At 38.8% G+C, this 27,473-nt stretch overlaps 1 protein-coding gene across 1 annotated transcript in view; it reads left to right on the top strand.

The window, feature by feature from the left end:
* Positions 1 to 20,864, top strand: part of pdhx (pyruvate dehydrogenase complex component X) — a 34,155-nt gene extending 13,291 nt beyond the window's left edge. Inside the window, exons 5-11 of the mRNA XM_086298223.1 lie at positions 362 to 460; positions 5,923 to 6,088; positions 6,550 to 6,697; positions 8,764 to 8,822; positions 11,185 to 11,343; positions 19,070 to 19,134; positions 19,961 to 20,864. Of these exons, the coding sequence (XP_086154349.1) occupies positions 362 to 460; positions 5,923 to 6,088; positions 6,550 to 6,697; positions 8,764 to 8,822; positions 11,185 to 11,343; positions 19,070 to 19,134; positions 19,961 to 20,216 (952 nt within the window). The 3' untranslated portion in view covers positions 20,217 to 20,864. The remainder of the gene's footprint in view (positions 1 to 361; positions 461 to 5,922; positions 6,089 to 6,549; positions 6,698 to 8,763; positions 8,823 to 11,184; positions 11,344 to 19,069; positions 19,135 to 19,960) is intronic.
* Positions 20,865 to 27,473: the final 6,609 nt, after the last annotated feature.

The following is a 27,473-nucleotide window of genomic DNA, read 5'->3' as shown; positions in this document are numbered from 1 at the left end:
TGGGACACAGCTTCTTCTTCTTCGGGGTTTAACGGCAGCTGGCATCCTTGTACATGCAGTGCTGCCATCTTCTGTTTCAGTCCGTTATTACACTCTTAAATCCTACTACTCATTCCTGCGTCCTTTGTGATCTTACAAAGCTTCAAACGATGCGTCGACTATTAAATTAGTCGTCGACGATTTTAATAGTCGACATAATCGTGACTAGTCGACTAATCGTGGCAGCCCTAGACTGTCACCACATGGTATTGGGTAAGCTGTCCCATGTAAAACTCATTTGAAGTTTCTCTGCAACTACCTTGAAGCTACCAGATGAGGTCTTTAAAACTAAAAGTTTTGCCACTCTCGTTTTCTTTTCCAGGTTACGTCTGAGCCCAGCAGCACGACACATTCTGGACACTCATGGTTTGGATCCAAAACTGGCCACACCCACAGGCCCTAGAGGAATAATCACAAAGGAGTAAGTGCCTAAATGACACAAGTTGTTTTTTTTTTGTTTGTTTGTTTGTTTGTTTGTTTGTTTGTTTTTTCACTTAACTGGCTTAACTTTCTTTTGTCTTTTTCTTTTTTTTTGCAAGATATATCATGCTTAAGGCAAGCATATGGGATATATACCTTCCTATAATAATAAACATCTGTGCATCAGTTATGCTGGAGGTTGTAAAAAGTGCAAACAAGCTGTCAGGCTTATTTATGGTGGCAAATTTAAGACTTTTTTTTTCTTATTTTTGTTGAAGGTCACATAATACCCTTATAGCTTATGTTTTAATCTTTGACTTACGGTTGTTTGAGTGTTTGCACACAAACCTTGAGATGGCCAATGATTATTATGTTTGCTAAAATCTCTATAGATTCAGATGCTAGACATAATCATATGCAGGTCAGTCTGAAAGGTCAAGAGTTTAAAGTAAAATTATCAGTCTCAGTTTTTGCATGCACTGTACTCTGTTTGTTTACACTGTTAGTGGTGTATCAGCTTAAAAAGGATTGTTTGGTATGGTAATCAGTCACCATAATATTGCAGAATCTCTAAAGGAAGGAGATGTTAGAAGAACAGGTCAATGTGGACAGTAATGTTGGAGAAATTTCTCTAACATGGTTTAAAGTATCAGGTATTTAAATCTTCATGCAACAGAAAGTGGCAAACAGACAAGGATCTAATGGCTACCTGCTGTCAGTGGGGACTTGATTGAATGCTCTCGTTACCCAACTAACACCCTGCTGAGGGATCTCATTAAGAAACTTCTGTTGCCATAGCAACCCAGTCTCTGGGACACACTGGTGACCATAGAAATACAGACCATATGCTTTCAAGGGTGTGTATGTGTTAGACAGTAAGGGAAGTATGCACGAAGTCTTTTAAACTAAATGCTGTAAAGAATGATTACTCCTAGAACTAGGGTGGGTTTTTCTTTTCTCATAAGATAAACCTTCTCATAATTTCACCACTGTGATTTACGTTAAATGTTTTCAACATGTCACCAATTTTATTAACAAGTGAGTTTAAGGCTGCAAGAAAGCCTAGAAAACCTGTTAGGCACTTGTTTTGTTTTAGCAATCCCGTTCTGTAGATGTACATCTTGATCGCAAACTAAAAATCATATGTAAATGTTTCTTAACAACAAACAAGCAAGTACGATATGCTGTTCTACACTAGGTACATTTAGATATGTATTTTTAATACAAATCTACATTAATTTTCTAGGTTATAAGCATAAACATGCTGGGTGTTTTGTGTGTCAACATTTCAAGGTTTTAAATTGTTCGATTAGTGATGCAGTTTTAATTGTATTTCATGTGGTTGCTCAGAGACCTCCTCTTTAAACCTTCAGCTGGGCTCCAGATTTGCTTGAATGCTTTAGCGGAATATTCACTTGATGAAACTTAAGCTGATCCTCAGAAAGGAAAGGCTGAGGCTGAAAACATATCAAAGGAAGAGGGACTCTTTTAATTAAAAATTAAAAGGCTAACCATCCCTCTGTTATTGAACAATGTGCTCTTCAAAGAGCAACCAGAAAATCAAAGCAAACAAGCAAAAAGCTACAAATACAAAGCTTTATTTCTAAGGCATTACCTAGCTGGTATCTACTAAAACTCTGCAGGCAAGGCTGTCACTGCCAGGGGTGATACAAAATATTGGTACAGAGGCATACTATGTTGTTTACTTAGTGATAATATCAGTAAAAGCTTGGGAGGCCCGGCCAGTTTGACTTACCAGACTTACAATTTCCCTACTCATTGTCGTGGGATTTACCAGCTAGAGGAAATGTTTAACAAGTGGTTTCTTTGCTTATGTTTTTAGCCCTTTACTTCCCATCAGTGACTTTTTTTGGTTGGAGCAGTATCACAGAAAGGCATATTCCAAGTATTTGGTATATATTTAGGAAATGAATAAATATTTAGGGAGACTAAAACCAAATGTTTTTATATCGCTTTGACATAAGCTTTGTACTTTCTTGAGTAAAAACAGACACAAATTCGCATTCAATTTCAGTGCTAGCCAGTTGTGGCGTAGAACGTAGAGCACGTTGTGTAACTGTCAGAAAGTCGGTGTGTTGGCAATATATTCTGCACGAGTTTCCCGTGATGTATCCATTAAAGCGTGAGTGTGTGAATGTTAGCTTAAAACGCACTTTTTAGAAAAACGTGATTGTGTGTGAACAGGTAATTGAGGCTTATAGTAAGAAAGCACTTTGAGTGCTGAAATAGATTAGAAAAGTACTGTGTAAGTACTGGTCAATAATCAAAAGCAGAGCTTTAAAACAGAAAGTGTAAAGGCAAATGCATTTTTTGCTCTTTTTCACCATTTTTATCACCATTGTCATTAACAACGATTGACTCGTCCAATGCTGTGACAGCTAATTAAAAACCAGCACCAGCTGTGTTTGCTATATTTTCACAACAGGAATATATTAACCCTGTGATAATCCAGGGGAGATATCATTTAACCCCTTTTTGATCTTGTTAACACCTAGATGTAAATCTACACCCTTTTTGTTACACCCTGAATTGTAAACAATATTCTAAACAATAATATTGTTAATAATATTGTTGTTTTATTTCTGAGTTTTGTAGTGGAAATGTGCTGTTTAATGTGTGCTTCTGCACTGATGTTATTTTTTAAAGCTGAAATCATTAAGAAAACGCTAGTCAGACTACACTACACTTATTTTTTGTAATACATCATTTTGATTCTCTCTGAATTTAAAAGCATTGATTTCTTTTTGTTTGTTTATTTTAAATTCATGATCCCTGCAGTGTGTTCAGACTTGTCTTTTCATGCGTGCATGTGAGTGCTGCTTCTGTGCCTTTTTAATATTCTGGTCACCTTCTCCTAGTCTTTCCACAGCTCCTTTTCCTTGGCTGTCAGTAATGATATAAATGGTTGGTCTGAAAAAGGCATGGCAGAAAGCCACATTTAAAAAAAAAAAAAAAAAAAAAAAAAAGAAAGAGGTATCTGCGGTGTCATCTTTTAGTGGCCCCTCCAGGTTGCTGTTGACTTGACTTGAATTTATTCAAGAACATAAAGGCTTTATTGATTCTTATATGGGACTTTCATAATACTTTGTGGTATTGAAATTGATAGCCCTCTGTAATCAATAAACACTCTCTGTCGTCCTTTGTGGTTAGCTGAGGGACTTGCAAACTGCCCCTTTCCCTCCACAAACACATACTTTTATAGGTAAGAGAAAGGGAGGAGTGAATGTGCCAGACGGAACAAATTGGCAGCTGTGGGGCTTTGGCTATTCCTAGCGCTATGCTAGGGGTGAGAGGCAGCTGGTCCAGACAAAAGACCCCTTACATATCCGATGAACTAGAACTAAAGAGCTAGAAACAAGTACACCTGATACCTGCTCCTTCCAGCTCTTACTAGTAGGATCAAAATTATCCAGAGCGGTTTTCTTAGTACCACCTCTCTTTTATTGCCTTTCTCTTCCCATTTTAGTTCTTAGCATAGCAGTCTTTAATATCTTCAATCACTTTCTCTACAACCTTTATGAAACTGTAGGCTGTTAGAGAAAAATGTCCATATCATGCTCAGTGATTGATGTAATTATAGAGTAAAGATTCTGTGTTTAAGGTAATATTATTACCTCAAGTTTCACAAGTTGTCCAATTTAATCGGCTGTCTTGATTGTCTGATATTGCCCACAAAAGCCTTGCAGAACAAACGTATTGAGACTTTTTTTTTCAGTTTGAAACAGAGCTGCAAGGCCTGTAAATTGGAGGGCTGCTGAAGGCATGTGGCAGGACCTATGGCCTGGAGACTAATGTGGAACCATTCAATTTTGACTAAAAGGCCCAAAACAGCAACTTGATTTAAAGCTATATTTACATTTTTTTCATCCTGCCTTTAAATGCCTTCAGTTATTACATGGATTTTATTGTTTGTCCTTTTCAGAATTAAGTTTTTATTAATTCTAGTTTCTCGTGCTGTTTGTTAACTTTTGTAAACCAGGCACTCTTGTCTAAGGAAATGCTATTTGAATAAATTGCTTTAGCTTTTGCTTGCTTTAGCACATTAGCCACATGTTGGAAATTTTCATTTCCTGGGTTACCATAGTGACAATTCCACATCCACATTTTACATCTGCTTGTTCAAATGACTCCTCGAGATAGCGTGATTGTAATCCTTAACTTTAAAGGGTGAACTATGAGCCTTAATGAAGGGACTGTGTTATTATGTTGTATCAAGTTGGTGCAGGATGACTTGCAAGTTGTATACAAACAGTTCTTTAATGTGAATGCAGTGTTACATCAAAATAATTAGTATACAGCATTTGATAGTGTTTTTTTCATGGTTAAAGTCTGGCTGTTCATGACTCACTATGCTAGAGGGAAGTCCACTTAGACCAAAGGTTTTGAATAAGCTTTCCTGCAGTTGGCACCGGATCCTACCCGTGCTGATGGTGTTTGTGACTAACGGATGATTCTCATGACTCCTTTTCTCCAGAAGAAACTGAATGTTACCTTTCCAAAAAGCTCACAAAAACAATAACCAGATGACTCTTACTTTTAACTTTATTTCCTTTTTTTTTTTAACTTATATTTACTCAAGCATATTTTTATTTATTTATTTATTTTAAGTTGATGAGCCATACTGTGAGTTTATGGGAAAGAGTTGTTGAAGCTAGGCTAAGAGGAGAGGTGATGATCAGTGAGCAGCAGTATGGCTTCATACTTCCTTTAAAGAAGAAAGAGATAAGGCTGAGATGGTTTGGTCATGTTCAGAGGCAGGATAGTGTATATGTTGGACAAAAGGTGTTGAAAACGGTTCTTCCAACTCCAGAGGAGGTTCATGGATGTAGTGTTTTGTTTTGTTTTTTGTTTTGTTTTTTCTGGTTAAAGTCAGGCTGTCCATGACTCACTATGCTAGAGGGAAGTCCACTTAGACCAAAGGTTTTGAATAAGCTTTCCTGCAGTTTTTTTTTCTTCAAACGAAGCATGTTTTCATTGTCTATTTGGATTGTCATGTGGTGCAATCATAAATATTGATAATTTTATATAAAGTTTTATCCTGAGTAGTATTTGACAAACTTCTGACCCAGTCCAATGTGTTTATTGTGCCTAGTTTGAGGTGTCTGGTTTTCCCTGCATCCAAAACAGTTTTGACACTCTTCCAGGTGGCCTCAGTGAATGGAAAATCACTAGGATTGCTGTTGAAGCTAGGCTAAGAGGAGCGGCAATGATCAGTGAGCAGTAGTATGGCTTCATACTTAGAAAGAAGAAAGAGATAAGGCTGAGATGGTTTGGTCATGTTCAGAGGCAGGATAGTGTATTTGTTGGACAAAAAGGTGTTGAATATGGTGCTTCCAGCTTCAGTGGAGGTTCGTGGATGTAGTTTGTTTTTTTGGTTTTTTTTCTTCTAAAAGTGTCTTTCTCACATTTAATGTTAAAATGGTCCCTTTTTTTTCTTAACAGGGATGCACTGAATCTTCTGAAAGCATCTCCTGCTCCCAAAGCAGTGCCATCTGTGGTAGCCTCAACTCCTCCAAGTCCCATCTCTGCTCCAGCAGCCAGTCCTCTACCTCCAGGAAGCAGACCAAACATACCTCCATTGTCTGTACCGGGAAAACCAGGAGCACCGGTGATCACTCCTCACACATCCTCTCAAAAATACTCTTACATGGCGCAGTTTCTATTTCGGGTCGTACTAAGAAACTGCCAGATATCATTCAGTCATTTGGGGATTTGTCGCTTTTGGCTAAGAGGATGTAATGGGATTGTCTCATCTCAATCACTATTTCTGCATGGTTAACTTTTACATTGCTGCTGTAGATATTTATCAGTTTCATTTGGTATAGTTAGTGGTATCCCGTAAGGTATTGCCTGTTCATCTCAAAGATTGAGGATTCTTTTTAACCAGCCATTAACTATCAAGGCTGCCGTCAACATTTATTCATTTCATGGGTTTTTGGAGTCATTAGCAGACACAGCAGTGAAGATGTGTCCACCATATCAGTGTTGGCTCTCTCAAAATGTCTTTTTTTTTTTTTTTATCCTTCACTGAATTATTTACCTCCCCTTCTTCCTCCATCATATCTCCAGGGAACTTTCACTGAGGTTCCAGCTTCAAATGTCCGTCGTGTGATTGCTCAAAGGCTTACCCAGTCAAAGACCACCATCCCCCATTCATATGCATCCATCGACTGTGACATGGCTGCTGTCATGCAACTCCGCAAAGATCTGGCCAAAGGTAAAAACAATGAAATGAAAAAACTTGTCTTTTTATTAACACTGTTGTTGTCCTGCAAGTGGTATCTCCCTTAATGCATACTGACAGGTACATTTGTAAGACAGCTTATCTGTGAAGTTGTGGATTTCAGAAGATTAATGTGACGCTTCATTCAAGCATTCAGCTCGTAGTTCATGTCCGTTCCTGTGTTTCAAATCAATACACACATCTGTGTTCCACAGGGGTGGTGACTTTTGTTTTATGGACAGGTAAATTATTGTACTTGGCAAATGATTTAGCCAATTGTGAAGTTTAAATGCCTATCCATGAAGCAGTACCCCACAAGCAAGACCTGCAGTATATCTATGGCTGCAATAGAGCCCTGTTCTCAGTATCACAGAGACAGTATGGCATCATAAAGAGAAGTAATTTAGACAAACTAAATCCAAAAAGGAATTGCAGTCAGTTTCTCTTGACAAAGGGCACAACTTGTAACTTTATTTCTGTTTGCTGTGCTTTTTGTTAAGCATCAACAGTATCACTATGTTTTGTGTACTTGCCACATTTTACTTACTCAGCATGATGAGTGTGCACATGCTGTATGGATTCTTAAGAGGGGATTTGTGAATGGCTGAAGTTGGATTCACAGGGCTGACTTCTACTGATGAGATCTAGGAAAGAGCCATGTCTACCAAAGCCATTTCTTAATTTTCTACAGCATAGTATTAATACTTAAACATGTTTAATCTGTTGTTGTGTACCATGTGATAAATGACAGTATTACTGAATTTTAAAAAAAATGCTATTAAAGGCCTCTAAATACAAGTCAAATTTATTTATATAGCACATTTAAACCAATAGCCGTTGACCAAAGTGTTGTGCATTTCAAATAATCAAGTGACATTTAAGAACTGAAGTATAAAATGAGAAAACTTGAGTAAGAAATGACAAAATAAAGGTAGTCAGAACTGAAAGCCAAGGAATAAATGTGGGTTTAACAGTAAATGTAGGGGCAGTGAATACCACAGGGAAGATAGATTGTTACAATCTTATAATTTTTAAAAAAAAAATACACACTATACACATTGAATACTGTAAGTCTGATGCAATTCTAATATCAAATGAAGCATTGGTTGAAACTAGCAGTGTGGTCATTACTTCCTCAGCTTCACAACCTTCCCTAACAACGGTTATTGAGCAAACAGCTACTGCTTGTGAAACAGAATTTTGGGTGTGTAATTTGAAGGACAGTTTCCACCACAAACCATTCACTTTTGCACATAAAAAGAAAAATATCTATCCTTAATGGCTTGATTTTCTAAATGGATCCTGTGACTACTTCAGGACATTTTTTCATGTTGATTAAGTAAGAGTACTATGTCAGATTCCAATTTTAAAACACTTAGTTTAATGCTGTGTCACGTAATTGGCCTTATTTAGCTCAACTTTTCAGCACAGTCAAACAAACAGTAAATCTCTTTGGGTCCTGTCTCTGTGATAGAGGAAATGGGATGGCCATTCCAGACCTATTAGCAAGGTTGTGTGTGTACGGAGGGATTCTCTCACCGGTTGTTTTTGTGGACTCTCATTGTTCTCGACCAGTGCGATTTCACGGTTAGCTCATTAATCATACTGCTCACAGCATTCAGAACTGTCTGGTACTGCATTATTGGCCACTAGTAAAAGTTGGCTCTGATGCCAAGCCTGACTGCCCCAATGTGTGTTACACATCAAGCAGGGAATGAAGCAAATTCGCATCAGTGAGTTTGGCATAGAGGGGCCTCTTCTGATCAGCTGGAGTGAACAACAACAATATATTGCATTTTTCCCTATGCAATAGCATGTGTAATGTCATGCACTTGCAGTTTGTTTACATGGAAATTAATTCATTTAGAATTTCCCCTCTTTAACTGAATGTTTTTTGATAACTGAAACATTGCAGGTCTTGTACAAGATACTCGACTTTCACTGTGCCTTGGCATTTGGAACCATAGGTTTTTAGCTTATCCAGCTTTCCGCTTGGCTTAGATCTGATAATAATAAGCAGAGATTAGGTTATTCTCATAAATCCTCCTTTGTCCTTTCAGAACAGATTAAAGTGTCTGTTAATGACTTCATCATCAAGGCAGCAGCTGTTACACTCAGAGTAAGTACTCCTCATTTGTTGTCATTTGTTCCTTCAGTGTGTGTAATTGCTAAAGATGGGTCATCTGTTCATCTCTAACCCTGTATTTTTTAGAACATTGCAGTGTTATCCATAACTTTAATCTCTTCCAGTGCTCAATAAACCATTTGGACACATGTGTCTAAGATGTGTTGTTAGATTTAAAGAATATGTGCAAGGCATAGGACGTTGTGGACGATGTGGCCCTCCTGGTAATGTAGTTATTCCAGCAACATTTCATAAGAATATAATGACTTACTTATTTTACACTCTAAAATACTATTTTATTATACTAATATAAAATATTGTGTCACATTATTGCCACTTCCCATCCTCATTTTCAAGTAAATTTCATGGCAAAGACACACACATCTACACACTTCCACTCGACACTCTCTCTCCCTTTCTCTCTCTGTCACACACACTCCCCCCACAAGAAGAATGTTGATTTATGTACCCAGTTTTGAATTTTTGTGTTCCAGATGATTGTTTTTTTTTTCTTACAGGTGCGCCAATTGGTGATAAATGCACTTCTGTTTGCACTCTATCCTTTTATTATGACTTCCTGTCGTGCCTTAGATGTTGTCATATTCTATGCCACATAATATGTAATAACTTTAATAACACGAATAGAAATGAAGAAATAAAAAGATGAACCCTCAACGAAAGGAACCTACAGAGAATTTATAGAGCTAATGTCTGTGCAGGTTCTCAGTCATCCAGGTCATTGTAGTCTAAGGAGCTTGGAAAGAAAAGCGTCTGGACTTCTTTAAGTTGCTTGAAGATGTTTCACCTCTCATCCGAGAAGCTTCTTCAGTTCTAAGAACAAATGGGTGAGAGTCCCAGATTTAAGCCCCATGGGAGTGTCACCCCAAGAGGGACAATGGACCCCCTTATGATCCTCTACCTAATTACACGAGCCGAAGTGTGAAAATGGTAGGTGTAGGTCACAATCAGCCAATGTTTTGGGTGAGCTCATTGTGAAACCTAGCCCCACCCTATCATATGATTTCCTGAGGTCAGATGACCCAGGATATGAGTGGGCGTTAAGGCATCTGGGAAGGGATCTCAACACTGGATTGTAGATTGCAGACAGTTGGTGTCTGCCATCTAAACACAAACCTAAACAGAAACTTAACAATGTACTGTATGCTGTACAGTGTAGCGAGGAATGCTCAGACCTCCATATTGGAGAGACCAAACAGCCACTTCATAAACGCTTGGCACAACATAGCAGAGCCACCTCCACGAGACAAGACTTGACTGTCCATCTGCATCTAAAGGACAAAGGTCACCCTTTCAAGGATGCCAATGTTCATATTTTGGACAGAGAAGACTGATGGTTTGAAAGAGGAGTGAAAGAGCCATCTATGTCCACTGTGAACGACCATCTTTGAACAGAGGCGGTGGCTTACGACACTTAACTGTCTGCCATCTATAATCCAGCTTTGAGATCCCTTCCCAGATGCCTTAACGCCCACTCACATCCTGGGCCATTTGACCTCAGGAAATCAGATGATAGGGTGGGGCCAGGTTTCACAATGAGCTCACCCAAAACATTGGCGGATAGTGACCTACACCCGTTTTCACACTTAGGCTCGTGTAATTGGGTAGAGGATCATTAGGGGGTCCATTGTCCCTCTTGGGGTGACACTCCCATGGGGCTTAAATCTGGGACTCTCACCCGTTTGATCTTAGAACTGAAGAAGCTTCTCGGATGAAAGGTGAAACATTTTCAAGCAACTTAAAGAAGTCTAGACGATTTTCTTTCCAAGCTCCTTAGATTATAGAGCTAATAAGATAAGATACCTTTATTAGTCCCACAAGGGGAAATCTTGAAAAAGCAAAATGTGTTTGGCACAATAGTGAATTCATATCTTAATTCTGATTGCAAAAGCTACCAAAGCAACACAGGCACTGTCACATTCACTGTGTTTTACTGTTGGTCTAATGTATTTGTGTACCTCTCAAATGTCAAGCTCATTTGCATTACCACTAATATTTTATTATAGGGGCTCCACTTCTGATGAGTATTTGTTAAAAACACTCAAAAGATTCCCAGTTTAGAGCAGGAGGAGATACAAATTCAGCCTCAGGGGATCACAAACTAATGGTCTTCTAGTGCCAGTCACAAGCCCAGATAAAGTAGGAGGGCTGCATCAAGAGTGAGAGTGTAAGTGAGTGTAAAATCTGTGCCAAATCAAATATGTGGATCCGTAGCAACCTCTGTAGAAATAAGGAAGCAGCTTAACACACCTCAACTGAAGAGAGCTTATCTCTTTTTGTCTTGATTTATCCCTGATAACATGAGGACATGAGGTGACCTTTGACTCCTGTTTCCTAGGAAATGCCAGAAGTGAATGTGACGTGGTCTGGTGATGGAGCCCGTGCACTTGATTCAGTGCATATTTCTATTGCTGTGGCGACAGACAAAGGTCTCATTACTCCAATCATCAAGGATGCTGCAAACAAAGGAGTCCAGGAGATCTCATCTAATGCTAAGGTAAAGAACTGGAAAATAAAAGAGTTGAAGGCAAAAAACAACTATGTGTAATCATTGTTCTGACATGCTATGAGTTAATGTGAGATTTAGACTTGACTGGACCCTAACAGATTCTGGCTGGAACTTAATTAATTCAGAGTAGCATCATTCAATCCTCATTTCCACTCCTTCAGGGAACAGAAGTTGTAGTAATAACATTGTGTTTCCTTGGAGTTGATTCACTCATCACAACAAATACATTATGGAGTATATGTACACGCCCTGTAGAGTAGCCACTGAACCAGTGTCAGAGCACCAGTAATAGATCTGAACAAGAGTGTGGTAATGACTTACTAGCTACAATACAAATATCATTCACAGAAACCTCCTTAAATAGGGCTCATGAGGTTGCCCTGGTGGACTATGCTGTCACTCCCTGAGGCAAAGGCAAACCTTTGGTGCTAGGTTCAGTGGAGGTTCAGTGGGGCAACCCCTGTTTAGACAGTCCTTTACCTCTAGCTGAATTAACATAGCAAATAAACAACTGGTCATATTCGGAGTGCTGTCAGTGAAGGTACGTAGCACACACACCAGACACAAGACAAGCTCCTCTATTCCTCATAGGGGGGAAGTGAGAAAACGGAGAATCTCAAAATCCATAGAGTGCAGTGCCACGTGCAGACGTTGTTTTCTCCATGTGGTGGTTAGTTCTGAAACAAAATCTGGGAACATGGGCAGATGGTTTTTGACCATTGTGTACTCTGGAGCTTGGAAAACCCCTTGAAAGATGATGTTTCCTGAACAGAATATTTCTTCTTTTCTTGCTTTGATAAAAATAAATAAATGCAAAGCAAAAAGTACTGCATGGAAAAGTCCAAATTAGCACTCTGGGCAACCTACGCACCAGCTCAGTGGTGGTGGCTAAAACAGTATTTGAAGTTAAGTTAGCATCAAGTCAGCAGATAGCAGAGCTAACTAACCAGATGAACCTGATATCTCCCAAGTGTTGTACAAAGTTAATCAACTGAAAAGGAGAAGCACTTTATATCTAATATAAAGGCCAGTAGATTTGGAATTTGATTTTTGATATCTGGAGAAGAGATCGATCAGATATGGTATATGAAGTAAAAATGGTCTTTTTTTTTTTTTTGTTTCATTTTTTGCTTTCTCATAAACACCTGGGAACAATAATTTGTTTCCAAGGTTGCTCTGAAAATGTAAAGCACCAAAAAGATACTTAATGAAAAGAGCCACACACTTCTATCAAAGACGCATGCATCACAAATCGATGAATTATAAATGACTTTGAAATAGACGATGATAATAAAAAATATAATGTTTGACATGTAAAATTCCCTAAAGTTCAGAGCCTGTTTTTATGACTGTCTTATCTTTGTACACATTGATGTTGGATTCATCAGCTACCAGTCATAAAACCTGAAAATGCAAAACTCTTTCCATAATCAAGAAGTAGAGCTGACTTTTAGAACACTTATGGCTCTAATGACACAGTGTTGCTTGCACATTATCGACATCACAGCTCAGTGTCAGCACATGTAACCTTAGCTGTTGCAGTGACAGTGGTGGAAACCGTATTAGTATAATAGCATTTGTTCATGCAAGAGTGCTAATTTAAACTTGAGAGGGGTGAAAGTACGTTTGATTCACGGTGCATATCTGTGTATGCCAGTGATAGTCAGCAGGTGGTTGGATTTAGCAGTGGGTGTGTGATTAGGTTTTAGACATACTATTACTGTAACTGCCTAAACCCATGTGATCGGTTTTTGCAACAAATGTGATTGCTCAAGATCGGGTGCTTCTGTTTGTGTTGACTTTCACTTTGACTTTGACTACCAAAACCAGAGGTGAATATGTGTAAACAGTTGTGTACACAATACAATTTTACATTTTTCATCAACCTATTGAATACACATAGCTGCTTGCTTTGAAATATGTACATGTATTATTATATAGTTTGTCTCCACTGGCTGCCGTGGTGGTCCAGCTCAGACCAGAAGCGCTGCTATGTTTGTTAAACACTTTTGCATCACAAACAGTTCCTTTTTTATCTTTTGTTCCTTTTTGCGTTCCTTCCTTTTTCATTATATTGAAAAACAATTGTTTTCATTTGTTTTTTTTCTTTAGAGAACTAAAATTAAAGTGGTCAAAGTGTTCTGTTCTTTCTAATTATATTGCTAATGATTTGTTGTGACTCCCAGAAGACAATGTATTACTTTTATAGTGATTGTCTTAACCTATTTTGATTATTTTAGTTCAAATAATGTAATATTTGTCAGTTGTTCAGATGCCAGATCAGAATGTTTCAGTACTAACATACTTGCATACACAACAGCTGCTTTAAAGCATGAGTAGTAACACTGCACACATGTCACTCCACCTAAGCCTTCAAAATGCTCTTTACCACCCACAGCTATTCAATTTACAGTGGGGCAAAAAAGTATTTAGTCAGCCACCGATTGTGCAAGTTCCCCCACTTAAAATGATGACAGAGGTCAGTAATTTGCACCAGAGGTACACTTCAACTGTGAGAGACAGAATGTGAAAAAAAAATCCATGAATCCACATGGTAGGATTTATAAAGAATTTATTCGTAAATCAGGGTGGAAAATAAGTATTTGGTCAATAACAAAAATATAACTCAATACTTTGTAACATAACCTTTGTTGGCAATAACAGAGGTCAAACGTTTACTATAGGTCTTTACCAGGTTTGCACACACAGTAGCTGGTATTTTGGCCCATTCCTCCATGCAGATCTTCTCGAGAGCAGTGATGTTTTGGGGCTGTCGCCGAGCAACACGGACTTTCAACTCCCGCCACAGATTTTCTATGGGGTTGAGGTCTGGAGACTGGCTAGGCCACTCCAGGACTTTCAAATGCTTCTTACGGAGCCACTCCTTTGTTGCCCAGGCGGTGTGTTTTGGATCATTGTCATGTTGGAAGACCCAGCCTCGTTTCATCTTCAAAGTTCTCACTGATGGAAGGAGGTTTTGGCTCAAAATCTCACGATACATGGCCCCATTCATTCTGTCCTTAACACGGATCAGTCGTCCTGTCCCCTTGGCAGAAAAACAGCCCCATAGCATGATGTTTCCACCCCCATGCTTCACAGTAGGTATGGTGTTCTTGGGATGCAACTCAGTATTCTTCTTCCTCCAAACACGACGAGTTGAGTTTATACCAAAAAGTTCTACTTTGGTTTCATCTGACCACATGACATTCTCCCAATCCTCTGCTGTATCATCCATGTGCTCTCTGGCAAACTTCAGACGGGCCTGGACATGCACTGGCTTCAGCAGCGGAACACGTCTGGCACTGCGGGATTTGATTCCCTGCCGTTGTAGTGTGTTACTGATGGTGACCTTTGTTACTTTGGTCCCAGCTCTCTGCAGGTCATTCACCAGGTCCCCCCGTGTGGTTCTGGGATCTTTGCTCACCGTTCTCATGATCATTTTGACCCCACGGGATGAGATCTTGCGTGGAGCCCCAGATCGAGGGAGATTATCAGTGGTCTTGTATGTCTTCCATTTTCTGATGATTGCTCCCACAGTTGATTTTTTTCACACCAAGCTGCTTGCCTATTGTAGATTCACTCTTCCCAGTCTGGTGCAGGTCTACAATACTTTTCCTGGTGTCCTTCGAAAGCTCTTTGGTCTTGGCCATGGCGGAGTTTGGAGTCTGACTGTTTGAGGCTGTGGACAGGTGTCTTTTATACAGATGATGAGTTCAAACAGGTGCCATTCATACAGGTAACGAGTGGGGGACAGAAAAGCTTCTTACAGAAGACGTTACAGGTCTGTGAGAGCCAGAGATTTTCCTTGTTTGAGGTGACCAAATACTTATTTTCCACCCTAATTTACGAATAAATTCTTTACAAATCCTACCATGTGAATTCATGGATTTTTTTTTCACATTCTGTCTCTCACAGTTGAAGTGTATCTCTGGTGCAAATTACTGACCTCTGTCATCATTTTAAGTGGGGGAACTTGCACAATCGGTGGCTGACTAAATACTTTTTTGCCCCACTGTATTTGTGCTGCTGCTTTGAGGTAAATGTGCATTTGCTGGTTTTCATAGGTCTCGAATTAAAATTAACACAATGTCTGAATAGAGCACTGCTGGCCGTTGATTTGATGCAGAGGAACATGACTGTTTTTGCACTTAGGGCTCTTATCATAATTGTACCGACCATACTCTATTGTGTCTTGTGAGTCACTCTCAAGTTTCCGTGATGGTTATATCCCACCATTAACCTTTTAAGAACATTTCTATTCAAATAAGCCAATAACTTAGAAGAAGATAAGTTCAGTGCTACATTTTAACAATAAGCTCTTCATTATTTCAACACAGTCTGTGGTATAATGTGGAGCATGTACTTTTATAATGTTTTACTGCTTGATATCACCATCCTTCTTTGAGAAGGTTGAATGAGCCATGTGTTTGCACTAGAAACAATACCTTTTTCACGCTTTGTTTCTCAGTTATATTGGGTTTTCTCCAAGCTTTTCAGACAGCATTCATGCTGTGAGAGAGCAAGGATTCGCATAACCTAGCTGAACTAATGTATTACCAGATGCCTCATCTGCAGTTCTGGGTGCTTTTCATTCCCGTTTCTTTAATTTACCCATGCACATTAGGATAGTAATTTATTTCTGTGAGGACCATGGTGAACATTTTAAAAGTGCAATTTCAGTTTTGAATTCCATTTGCGTTTCTTTATTCTGTCTTTTCGTTTTTTTCAATGTCAGACATTGATTTTAATATTATTTTCATTAGTTGTGTGGATGCCCTCAAGGGCATTGAGTTCCTGTTTCTCTTTATTCTTTATCCTTTATTCTTGTCGCTTCCGTACGTTTTTTGCACCTTAACTACTCCCTCAGTTTTCAGCCGATTTTCTCAGTTCAAACTCTAAACTGTTCTGCTCTTTCCGGCTATATCTTTTGGTGTTTATTGCTATTATACTATTTAAAATATTACACTTTTTTCCTTTAATTTGTCCCATTGAAATGAATGGAAAACTTCAGAAATTCTGCTACAACTTTCTTGTTTTTGAAACTTAACTACATGCTCATACTTTCACATAGAAACACCATTCAAACTTTAAAACGTTCTCAAATGATTGGGCTATTCCTGTGTGTTTCAGCTTTTTCATATCTGTTACCGTTTTCATTTAATGCCTCTTTAAGTTTTCAGTTGCAGCTTTGTGATTTTTCACAAAATACATGCGTTGTTATGGTTGCTATGCAATTAACTCAGAGTGCTCGTCCGTTCTGAATTTTCTCTTCATGTCTGAACAACTTCTTGCTACTTGCTCAATTTCCACTCATCCCCCACAAATTATACATCAAAATGTAGGTATTTTTGCTGGCTTTAAGACAGTGTCACTATAATTATTGTGTGAGTTACGGTTTTTTCACAATTTGCCTCGAAGTGACACAAGGTCTCAAAACTCCCCATTCAAAGTCTATGGGGAGGTTGTGAAACTCAGAGCTGAAATACTGAAACTGAAGGCATTTTCAAATCGTCATTTCTCCTTAACGAAGCGAAGTTAAGACATGGGGCTTGTGCCAATTCATCTTCAGACAGTGCTGACACTCACGGTCTAAGCAGTTTTTACAGTCATCTTACCGTTGAGCCATAAATTACGTTTGTTTGAGGGGTGGAAATCTGTCCTCCTTTCATTTTTCAAACTCCGAAAATGAATCCGTTTCTTCTCTCGTCATATCTCCGCGACGGAGTTACAAAGAGCTATGAAAATCGCAGTCAAAGTAAACCAAAGTCCGCTGATTCACCCAGTACAAGAATTATGCTTCTATCCCACCTAGTTATTGAGTTACACGACGTTTTCTAACTCCAAAAAACGGCGTTTTTCGCCTCTTACCGCGATCTAATTCTGACTGCTCATCACCCTGTTTTCCAGGCGCCCCGGGCTCTTTCCCAGTGGCGCAGTTGGTAATGACACGGGTCTGAAGCCCAAAGGTCGTGGGTTCAATTCCACCTTGTCCACATGTTTTCTTCCACTACAAATTAATACACTATCACAGACCTGTAATTCATATTGATAATTTATTACAATTCGGCAACATTTTATGATTTTGGCAGCTTTTCTAATATGGATCTCAGATTCTTGTTAACGCTCCATGGCAGAAATACATACAAGTACACAGCCTGATGAAGCAGACAGAAGCAGTACCTCTGATTGGTGGACTGAAATTGAGCAGAACCAGGTTGTTCTGCCTCTTTTCACCAGAAAGTTCAGTGTTTTCTCGGCCTCTTCTGCTGTTTTTAATAAGAATTTTCAGCTTTTTCACCTTTTTTCAGGTATATGAGAACCAGTTTGGCTCAGTGAGATGAGTATGAGATGAAATTCTACTGATTTACCTCTTTTCTGCCAAATTGTCAAAGGAGCTTGCAAAGAAAAGCGTCTGGACTTCTTTAAGTTACTTGAAGACGTTTCACCTCTCATCCGAGAAGCTTCTTCAGTTCTAAGGTCAAATGGTGGAGAACTGAAGAACTGAAGAAGCTTCTCGGATGAGAGGTGAAACGTCTTCAAGCAACTTAAAGAAGTCCAGACGCTTTTCTTTGCAAGCTCCTTTGACTACGATGACCTGGATGACTGAGAACCTTCACAGACATATTTTTCTGCCAAATCTTCAAACATTTCACCTCTTATCAGCATAATTCTCAGCAGCTTCTGCTCTTTTCAGCAGAATTCTGCTCATTCACCTCTTTTCAGCAGAAATTCTGCTTATTCACCTCTGCTGCAAAAATTTTCAGCCTTTTCACCTCTTATCAGCATAAATCTCAGCTGTTTTAAGAAAAAAAACCACCTTTGAGCAGAAATTCTGCTGATTCATCTCTTTTCAGCGCAACTTTCTGCTTCTTTACCTCTTTTCAGCAGAAATTCTGCTGATTCACTTCTTTTTTTGCAGAATTTTCAGCCTTTTCACCTCTTTTCATAACAATTCTCAGCAGCTTCTGCTCATTTTAGCAGAATTGTCAGTCTCTCCAATCTTTTTCAGCCGTTTTCAGCAAAAACCTCTTTTCAGCAGAATTCTGCTGATTGACCTCTTTTCTGCAAAATTTTCAGCCTTTTCACCTCTTATCAGCACAATTCTCAGCAGCTTCTGCTCATTTCATCAAAACTGTCAGTCTCTCCACCTCTTCTTTGTGAGAATGAGTTTGCCTTAGTGAGACAAGTGGCTACCTTGAGACCAAAAGGGCCAGGTTCGAATCCTGCTCAGGGCTACATTTTTTTTCCCACCACTTTTCAGCAAAAATTTCTCCGTCTTTACCCCTTTCAGTAGAATTTTTTGCTTTTCACCACTTTTCAGCAAAAAAATTCTGCTTCTTCACCTGTTTTCTGCAAAATTTTCAGTTTCTTCACCGCCAGACAACTTTTTGCAATTTTTTAACTTTTTCAGCTTTTTTCAGCAGACGTCTTACGCGTTAAGGCATCCACACAGCATTTTCGCAGGAAATGCAAATTTTTCTAGTTGCATTTGTGAGGAGCTGAACCTTATTAGGAAAACATTCTTTTCTGTATTTTGTGTTGCAGACTGTACAATAACTAACAGTTAATCAGTACTGCACATGCTTATGGTTTTATCTACATTTCCAAGTCTGATGTGTATATCACACATGTATTCTGGCTATTGTGTATTTGATCTATTTTATACATCAAATGTATTTATTTCTTTAAGAATATCCATCTTGTGTTTTTATAGGCTCTGGCCCAGAAGGCTCGAGATGGGAAACTGCTTCCTGAGGAATACCAGGGAGGCTCATTTAGGTAAAGTCATTATTATAGTCAGTATTTTTACCAGGTTTTCCTTTTTATTTTTAGTACTGCTGTCTCAGTTAATTGCTATTCAATAGACTTTTTTGTAATGTGTCAAAAAGTGGTTCCTGTGATCTATTAATACTATTTCCCCAATGTTCCTTTGAAACTCAGTTATAAGAATAAGCCATTATACATTTCCGCATTTATGATTAAAATCTGGTTTCACAGTGAGCCAATATATTATGCATATTCTACATTTCGTGTGAGCCTGAGCTGAATGTGTTCTTGGGCGACAAAGACCATCAGTTACTGTTCATCAATTGCAGAAGTGTGAAGGAGGGGGGCTTTTTAACTCATTAGAATTAATGGTGTCATTTAGAAACAAATGGGGTTTCTGTGTCAGGCAGAAGCAATGGATTCCTACGGAGACCACTTTCTTCGTCCTCCTGAGGATATACATTATGTCTATATCCTTCACCTATTAGTTTTTCCATTCCCCTGAACCAGAACTCCCATTAATGCAAACATCAGAAAGCCCTCAGGTCATTTTTGCACAATATTTAGGGGCAGTTCTTGAGCTGAATTTTGCTGTAGTAATCTTAACTGCTTAGCGTTTTATTTTAGCAGCTGTCTATCAGATGTTGACAAAAAGTCATTCATTAAAAGTGATAATATTCTTTTTTCTTTTTTTTCTTTTTTTTTTTAACCGAAATAAATTTGTTTTATAGCCACTAATGCCTGCTTAGTTTTTATTTATCGTCTTGACCTTTTATTATCTTCAGCTAACTTTGACGTGCTAATATGCGTGCTATCTTTTTCTCTTTTTATCCCACAGTATATCTAACCTAGGGATGTTTGGAATCAGTGGCTTCAGTGCTGTGATTAACCCGCCTCAGGCATGTATCCTTGCTGTTGGGACGTCCAGGGCTGAACTGCACCTCTGTGAGGATGATCAGACCCTATGCACCAAGCAGCTGATGACAATTACGTTGTCCAGTGACGGGAGACTAGTGGACGACGAATTAGCATCACGGTTTCTTTATAAATTTCGAGCCAACCTAGAAAAACCACAACGCATGGCCCTGGTGTGAAAAAACAAACAGAGAGAGCTTTATAAAAGGCACTTTATAGATATAGGAAGAAACACCTACATGACAAAGCCTGGCTCATGGTTTTCACAGCCAGAGAGCTCTTAAACGGTTGGTTTCCAATTAAGGCTTACAGAGTTAGAATTGTACATAATTAAAAGTTCATTTTTTGGACTACTTCTGACTGATGATCAACCAGGCTTTGTGATGGAGGAGTTATGGGGACTCAGCTAGAGTGGAGGAACATTCTTGGTGCCAAATTACCAAGAAAAAGATTATTCTGCCACACTAGTGTTGTGTACATAAAGTGTTTCAAGTCCAGCTCAACTGCTGTTTCGCAGTCAAGTGTATCTGCTCGATGTCACTGTTGGTAAACATGCAAATAGTTCTCTCAAAACTTCACTATACATTTCTACAACAAAGCTATACATTACTGAACAATACAACTGGCAGTATAATTTCCATTTAGATTGCAAAACCCACGTAAAATGGTTTCTGTTACAAAATGTAAGAATCTAATTGATTTATTATTAATTTTCCTATTAATATGTTTTAACTTATTTAAAATCAACTACACTGGAGAACAAGTCCTTCAAATTCAGCTGTATACAAATCAAGGTTGCCAATAAAACACATTGTTCAGTCTTAAAATGTTTGTGTGTGTGTGTCATTAATGTTTTTTCCAGATTTTCAGAAAGTAGCAGATTCACAAACTGGATTACACAAGTGTGTGTTTCTGTATAATTAGAATCCAAAGAGATTACATAGTAATTATTTTTTAAAAGCCAATTAGGATAATTTGCTGGGTTGAGTGTACAGGTCAGGTTCTGATGGCAGATGCTTATCTTTGCTTTAAGCGTGGGAAGAACAGCTGTCTCTTTATATACTACCAGTAAGACAAAGCTTATCCTAAATATGCAAAAGCATATTCTAATATTTTTAAAGCAGGAGGAAAAAAGCTGTGGTTTCAAACATCCACTGTGGGTTAGATTTCCATTTTATCCACTATCAGCCTTGAAAGGGTTAAAAAAAAAAAACAAAAAAAACGGTTGCCTTGCACCTGTTCAGCTGAATTCAGATAGATTTTAAGTCTGAATGTAAATTACCCGAGGTGAGTTGTGGAATAGGCAGGTTGCAACGGTACCAAAGCAGACTTGATTTGATGTTGCTATGGCCAGGATTAAAGACAGGGGGGGGGGGGGAATTCAATTTTATTTATATAGCGACAAGGTGTAGGCTGCTGGGGGATTCCCAGCAGCCTACACCTATCGTGGCATAACTAATGGAGGATTCAGGAGAACAGTGAACACAAACTCTAATACCAGCCTTTCCTTTCTCATTTTTCCTTCACTGCAAGTCTTCCGGCCCTTTACAACCTTTTCCTAATAACAAGCAAGGACATTTCGTGCTATGGTTGCTGTGGCATCAGATTGAGAGGGAGACATAGACACAGAAAGGGGTACTTAGGAACAGGGGGTTGGTTGGCATAGCCCAACTGTTTTATCCACTATGCTCACCTCTGCACACACACTCCCTTTCATTAGTTACCAAGGCAACAGAAAATGCACTTAAGCACAAAGAGAGTATTAGATAAAGTGGTAGTTGTTAACATTTCTTGTTTCAGCATGTGGATATAAACTTTACTTTTCATCAACATTCTCACAGAGATGTACTAGTCGTGACAGTCAACATTAGAATAGAGTGGCCTATTGTTATTATTGTACATGTACCATAAAATTGTGGGTGCTCCACACCAACTGTGCAGGAAACATAAATAGTAAAACAACAGAAATAAATGACATGCAGGACTAATATACAAACACTATTGACTAATTTAGTTTTGTCAGTTACATTTAGGTTATTAGGGAACTGAATACTATATCACCACATCTGATAGTATTTCAGCCTCAGTCGAACCCATTCTTCATCTCCATTACTTTTTAATGTATGAATGATGATGAATATAAATAGTTTTGCATGTCATCTGTGCTGATCTCACTGCTGAGTATTTATCACTATGCACAATTTACCCGTATGCTGAGAAGAGATGATGTGCCTTTACAGATCATTAAATATCAAGTCCAATGCAGCACAACTGATCCATAAAAAGCACCAGCATCTATACAAATATTTGTATAGAATGAATGCATTGATAAATTGGGCTATAATGTTATGATGTATCTTTTTATATGTGCCTCACTGTTACAGAACTGAATGTCAATGAGGGGAAATCTTGCTGTGTTCGGCCTTCGTGCTATTGCAGATTGCGATCAGTTTGACAACTGCTGGATCTGTTAAATAAAGCAGCTGAACAACGCACTTCGAGATAGCTCTGCAGCAAAACAGAGTCTGAGATTTCCTTGGCTTTCTTTGCACAGTTTGACATTTAGTCCTCTGATAGCCACCCCGCCAGTCTCTGCCCAACGATCTTATTATATGTAACAGCTGGATAAGGGAGCTGCATTGACAGCAAGAATTAGATTTGTTCCCACTAAGGTTTTGCTGAACAGTTTTCAGGGTCTTGAAGATAATACAGGGGCTCAGGCATATGTGTAGGTCAGGCCAATGGACACACAGCATGGTACTGAGTGCTGGAGGCAGTTGCTATGGAGACCAAAGAGAACAAGTGTGCACCTCTTGGATGTCCTTCAGGCACTTGGTCCAAAAAATGTGTTGGTCCAAAAGCTGTAATGGCTGAATTCCATGTTTGAGGGTTTTCAGCTGCATATAATGAGGGATTGGGACCAGATCTTGTTTATATTAGAAAAAAAAGGCATAGGGGGAACTGCAGTCTCTTCAGTTTGAATCCCACTCTTTCCCCAAGCCATTCAATCCTGGAGATGTAGATTTCTTCATCAAGTCAAGAAATAGATAATTATTGGAAGTATAAATTAAGACTTTTTTTTAAATTTTTTTAACAGAAACCATGATTTAAAGCAAACCGTTAAGGTTACATCTTCTGTAATGCACTATTCTATTGCCTGCTTTATTCTGGTCATTTATATAGGGAGGGCCACATGCAGTGCAGATTTACATTGTACAAGCAGGCAGGCTAATCACCGCAGCTGGCAAGAGGGTTGCTCTCATCCACATGATCTCATGCTCAAGTTTGTTCAACCATTGTTGACAGGATTTCCTCTGGTCTCCCCATTTCCCCTTACGACCAGGACTTCTTTATTCAATCCTCTTTTAAATATGATACGTTTTGTTTGCTTAACCCAGCTGTAACACTACTACTCTATACTTCCCCTTCTTTTTTCTGAGTTATGCCACATTTAGAACTTGTCATTTCTTTCGAAAGGCGTAAGTTGCTGCTGAGCTTAAAGCATCCTGTTTGTTTCTTCTGAAAGGAAACACATGTAGCGTTCCCAGAAACCGAGAGATATCTGCAAACATTTCAAATGAGACTTACTGAGGCTTATCTTTATGCAAACTGAGGGTACAGGTGACACAGGACATTCCATTTGGCTTTACAGTATGCTGTGACACTCACTATCCAAACACGGTCTCTGCTGTCCCAGCACCCAAACAGAAGCAAGGCCCTTGCTTTGTTGTTGTTGCAAAGCCCAGCCTTTTGAAGCGGTCCAGTCATGGTCCCGTGATGCTGGGAGAGCTCACTCAGCTCGACACTCTGCAGTGTGAGGCAGAGCTCGGCCAGAGATACACAATGAGGACACAGTCCTAGCAACCTCCTAACTTTATTAAGTTTATTAGACAAAGGCAAAGAATAGTTGTTTTGGGGAGAATTGGGTAAAAACACAAACTTGCTATTTTTGTCACTCGCAGATAATTTGTACAAATATTCAACAGTTTCAAGGGGATAACTAAGAAAATACTAAATATATAAAAGCAATATTGATAAATGAGACCGACAGAACCTTAGTGTCAAAATAAGCTGTACAAAAATTGGTTCAACATATTACAAAGTGGTGGTACCAGGGATGAAGGGCCCTTTTGACTGCAGAATTGGCAAGTTATTGGCAAGTTGCTTTTTATTATTTGACAGAGTTCAGCTCCAGGCAACCAGGAGATGAGCTTCATCATGCTGAGACAACACACACAAATATAGAAAGAGTTCCTGTGGTCGTCATACTGTACAGCCTCACTACACCACATACTTTACATCACTCATATTCATCACATGTTTAGACTGTGAATGTTGAATGTTTGTCTCACTGCTCTGCACTTATTTGGACATCTTGCAGTCTCTTTTAGCTCAAATTCCAGTAACGGCTCTGGTCGAAAGGAAAAAGGCACGCTGCCTAAAAGGAATTCTAAGGAGTTGCCAATATGCAGCCTAAATTACCACAAGGATTCCCAAACACGGTGTCAGCGTATGTGTGTGATCTCATTTAGTTAACATCATGGGAAAGTTCCTTTTTTTTATAATCAGTGACTCAGGAGTCTGATGTTTAATTAGGGATTTACTCATATATTGTATCCCCCAGTGTTCCTTTGTGTTCTTTGCTTTTCTTTTCACTGCCATACACCAGCAATAGCCACATGATAACCCTTGAAGGTTATCTGCAATTTGTTATTTTTCAAGCCATCATTGCAGCCTATGTGGTTATGAATAGGGTTTACAACCTAAATCACGGTTGAATGGGAAATATGACCCACTTAGTCATTAGCCCATTTTCATGTTCATACGAGCTCTTAAACACGATGGGTTCAACTAGGAAGAGCAAGTTTATTTTACTTGTATAAACTGACGGTGATTGAGAGTTTTGTGCATTCCATTGTGCTGGAGTGTTGACCAAGTTAGCCTCTCCTTGGCTCAGTCTAGCTTATATGGGACTGTGTATGTACAGCTGTTTAAGAGAGGCTTCAGCAGTCGTGGCAAATGTTACTCATTGACCCAACTATTCATTAAAGCAGTGGATCATCATTTCAGTTTAAATCATTGTTGTTTCTCCTGTGAGACTGGGGCATACATTGTGCTGAGAAGGAAACATGCTAGACAGCTCTTGATCATTCTATACAAACATTTGGTCTTCAGAAGCTTGTTGTCATTGTTTCTCCTGTTCTTTTTCTTTCTTTCTTTCTTTCTTTGGGGGGGGGGACCTTTTTCAGATTATTTGAGTGATGTTTCATTTTTTAAATGTCAGTATAGCCCATTTCCAGTCAAAGGTTAAGAGCAAGATATACTAATCACACTAGGAAAGGCAGGAAATGCATCTGTGTTATGAGGTGTAAAAAAGGAAGTTGACATAAATAGGGGTTTTTATGGTTTCTAGTATTGCAAACATGTTTACTTGCATTCTGTCTTGTAGGATAAACTGTCATGTCACTATGGCAACAGTAAAACAGGAAGTAAGCTATATTTGTGATGTAGGAGTGTGAATAACTCAGATACCTAGTTACATTTGTTTATTTTTTTTTTTGCATAGATAAGCAGCAAAAACTTAATAACTGAATAATTTAATTTATATATATATATTCAAGGATGGGCTCAGTTCTCAGCTTTTCTCCATCAGATGTAGCAGTAGCATTGCTCAAAAATAAGTCCAATTGATGCTTCTCTTACATGCTAATCATATACAAATCATGAGATTATACCTATACAAATCATTTAATACAAATCATGAGATGTCATTTAGAGATTATAATTAAGACTTTGAAGCAGATATTTGTGTGTCCTTGGTGTATTCTGTGCTTTTGCATATGTTGGACACTTGACTCTAGGGATGGCAACATCCAGTTGGTTGATCACTCAGCTTAATTGCCAATTACAAAGATATTTCAAAACCTATTACATGAATGGCCATGAACTATGGGTTCAAAGGACAGGGTGATCGTGATAGTGATGTTTACTGTATGTTTTCTTTTGCACCTCAGTCTCCTTTTTTACTTAACTTGAACTATGGGACAATTCCGAATGGGGATCTCCCTACTCAGGCACGATGCTCACATTTTTGGTATGTCAGCCAACTCCTAGGAACTTCTTTAGTAATCTCTTAACTTTTGAGTTAATGCTGTCTCCAAGTCAGTATTTCAGATGAAACTTTAAATGGTTCTTGAATGCGAGAATAACTCACAGGTGCTTACAATGGACTGTGTTTTTTGTACAATGACGGTACGAATAATGAGCTGGTTAAGATGTAGAGTTTTATTTCAGGCACGTTGGAATGATTGGTGAGCATTTTACTCAGTACACCGTGCTGCTGTGCCAACTGTTGCTTACTTGCACCCTTACTAGAGCTGTTGACACTTAACCTTGGTGCAATGGTAACCTTACACTTCCTGTGTTGGACCGCTAAAGCATGTAAGGAGTTTCACATTGAAAAGCATATGTAAAAGAGTCTGCAAGTCAACTGTGAGGGAAATTGTGATTTAAATGAGTGGGAAAATGCTGAGATGTAAGATATAAAAGCTAAAGTAATAAAGTAATGCACTAATAACGGTTTTCAACTGAAGGGCCAGGTCACTTATTTTTTGAATTCTGTTCCCATGACTACAGAGGTACTGGCCATGCTGAGCCATTAGACATACTTTATGGTTGATATGGAACTCCCGGGAACACAGACAGTCACTTGTGCTTTCTCACCGCACTGTTTACTTGAGATATTGCGCAATCACATGCAAAATCACAAGATGTGTCACTGGGGAGATTCCGGTAATCTGAGGTGGCTTTATCCATCATCCTGATGAAGTGAAATGTTAAACCTAAAGATAGATTTGAGACAGGTTTCTCATGATGGTAGTGAAACCTCTAGTTGTTGAGATAGCACCACACATTGTTCTGCGTTAACAGGCACCATTGCATGAAAAGTGAAAAGTTTCAAGGTGCTTTCTGTATGCAGATTTTTAATAAAGTTGTGTCTTGAACACATTTCCATTGATGGATCTGTATCTTTGAAGTGTTTGCAATGTTCAAGGCAGATGTCGGACACACACACACAGAGATAAAGGTGCAGTAAGAAGTTGAAGCTGATGATGAGGTGTGTCTGTGAAATGGATTTGACCTCTTATAATTGGTCACGCAGGCAAAAAAAAAATAGACATAGAGACAGAAAAAGTGCAAAGGAGCACAAGACAAAAAAGGAAGCAAAAAAATCTGATGACAATAGAGTGAGGATTAAAGAGAAAACAGATGGGCTCTTTTAAAACTGTCAAGAACATGAAAAGGGGAAGTTGGGGGGAGGGGGGGGGTGCTAGGAGACAAGGCAGCGGAGCGGTAGGGAAGCAGGGAGAGGATAAGCAGCCAGACAGAAGAAGAGATGATGTTCATCTTATTCATTGCAAACTGTAGAAACGGGA

Source organism: Aulonocara sp. 'chitande type north' Nkhata Bay, linkage group LG7 (assembly GCF_057382095.1).
Source record: "Aulonocara sp. 'chitande type north' Nkhata Bay isolate Kocher_YH1m ecotype deep benthic linkage group LG7, A_spYH_male_GT1.1, whole genome shotgun sequence".
Taxonomy (NCBI): Eukaryota; Metazoa; Chordata; class Actinopteri; order Cichliformes; family Cichlidae; genus Aulonocara; species Aulonocara sp. 'chitande type north' Nkhata Bay.
This window is presented reverse-complemented; position numbering and strand designations above follow the sequence as displayed.